Raw genomic sequence first — 1,488 nt, 5'->3', positions numbered from 1 at the left:
TGGAGGGACGACATCCTAAAATACATCAAAGAGGGAAACGCGCCCGACGACAAGTCAAAAAGGCGAAAATTAAAACAAATTTGCGCTAGATTTTGCATCATCAACGATGTTCTTTTTAAAAGGAGCTTCGCTGGACCATATCTAAGGTGTATCTCCAAGGGCGAATCAGCCCGCATTATCTCCGAAATCCACGAAGGGGATTGTGGGAACCACGCCGGCGGAAGAGCCTTGGCCATAAAAATCAAAAGGCAAGGATACTATTGGCCAACGATGGTGGAGGACTGCGAAGAACACTCCCGACGTTGTGATAAGTGCCAAAGGCACGCCCCAAACATAAAACAACCCGCCGAGGCGCTGTCTTCAATCTCGTCCCCATACCCATTCATGAAATGGTCACTGGACATCGTCGGACCAATGCCTGCCGCCCCCGGTGGATTAAAGTTTTTATTAGTCCTCACCGACTATTTCTCCAAGTGGATGGAGGCCAAAGCCCTACCCCTAATCAAGGATATCGACGTCCAGACCTTCGTATGGAAGGACATCATATGCCGACACGGGGTCCCACAAGAGATCGTCACCGACAATGGCACCCAATTCATATAAAAAAGGTTTAGACAATTCTGCTCATACCACGGAATAGAACTGAGAATGTCTACACCTAGATATCCACAAGGCAATGGCCATGCCGAGGCCGCCAATAAAACTATCGTAAACTCTCTAAAGAAAAGACTCGACGCTAAGAAAGGTCGATGGGCTGACGAGCTTCCGGGAGCCCTTTGGGCCTATCGATCCAGCCTTCGGCGCCCTACCGGAGAAACCCCATTCTCTCTAGTGCACGGTGTCGAATCAGTCATTCCTGTAGAACACGAAATCCAAACCATAAGGACGATGTGTGCACGCGAGAATGAAGACGCCAACAACTTGGCACTCTCCGATTCCCTCAACTTCATCGAGGAAAAAAGAGATCGAGCTATGGTCAGAATGTTGCAATACCAACAGAGCATCGCCAGGCACTACAATAAAAACCTACGCTTCCGCCACTTCATAGTAGGAGATCTCGTTCTCAGGAAAACATTCCAGAACACAGCAGAGCCTAACGCCGGAAAATTGGGAGCAAATTGGGAAGGACCCTACCGCATTACGAAAAATGGTCCACCCAGGAGTTTACGAATTAGAGACTCTGAATGGAACACCCATTCTAAGGTCTTGGAACATCATAAACCTAAAAAAATACTACGTCTAAACCACGTAGAACCCCGAATCGAACTACGTCACGGCTTGATCCCATTCATTGGGTACGTAGGCAACCTTGACTCCAAGGCTCAGCCCCATCCAAAGTTTTAAACACGAGGTCTGTAACGCGACAGACAACGAGTAACGGACTCTTGACTCCGCTTGGTACCCCATCACCACCAACCGAGTCATCAACCTTCACAGGATCAAGGACGGACCCTTGATATCCTCACAGCATCGAGGCTCTCAGTATGA

General features: G+C 48.7%; 1 protein-coding gene across 1 annotated transcript; it reads left to right on the top strand.

Moving 5' to 3' along the window:
* The first annotated feature begins 648 nt into the window (after window positions 1–648).
* LOC149379352 (uncharacterized) lies at window positions 649–1,282 on the top strand. Its single transcript, XM_089603991.1, has 2 exons — window positions 649–1,203; window positions 1,253–1,282. Exons 1-2 carry the CDS (start codon window positions 649–651, stop codon window positions 1,280–1,282), a joined length of 585 nt encoding a protein of 194 aa, XP_089460117.1.
* The last annotated feature ends 206 nt before the right edge of the window (window positions 1,283–1,488 follow it).

The sequence above is a fragment of the Urtica dioica genome, chromosome 12, assembly GCF_054948205.1.
Source record: "Urtica dioica subsp. dioica isolate 48M chromosome 12, U.dioica_male_clone48M_v1_H2, whole genome shotgun sequence".
Lineage (NCBI taxonomy): Eukaryota > Viridiplantae > Streptophyta > Magnoliopsida > Rosales > Urticaceae > Urtica > Urtica dioica.
This window is presented reverse-complemented; position numbering and strand designations above follow the sequence as displayed.

What these genes read in the sequence shown, in the direction of transcription:
- LOC149379352 (XM_089603991.1), top strand. Translation starts at nt 649, where the DNA reads ATGTCTACACCTAGATATCCACAAGGCAATGGCCATGCCGAGGCCGCC. An exon ending in AATGGAACACCCATTCTAAG is followed by an intron (nt 1,204 to 1,252) that starts GTCTTGGAACAT and finishes TAAACCACGTAG; the next exon opens with AACCCCGAATCGAACTACGT.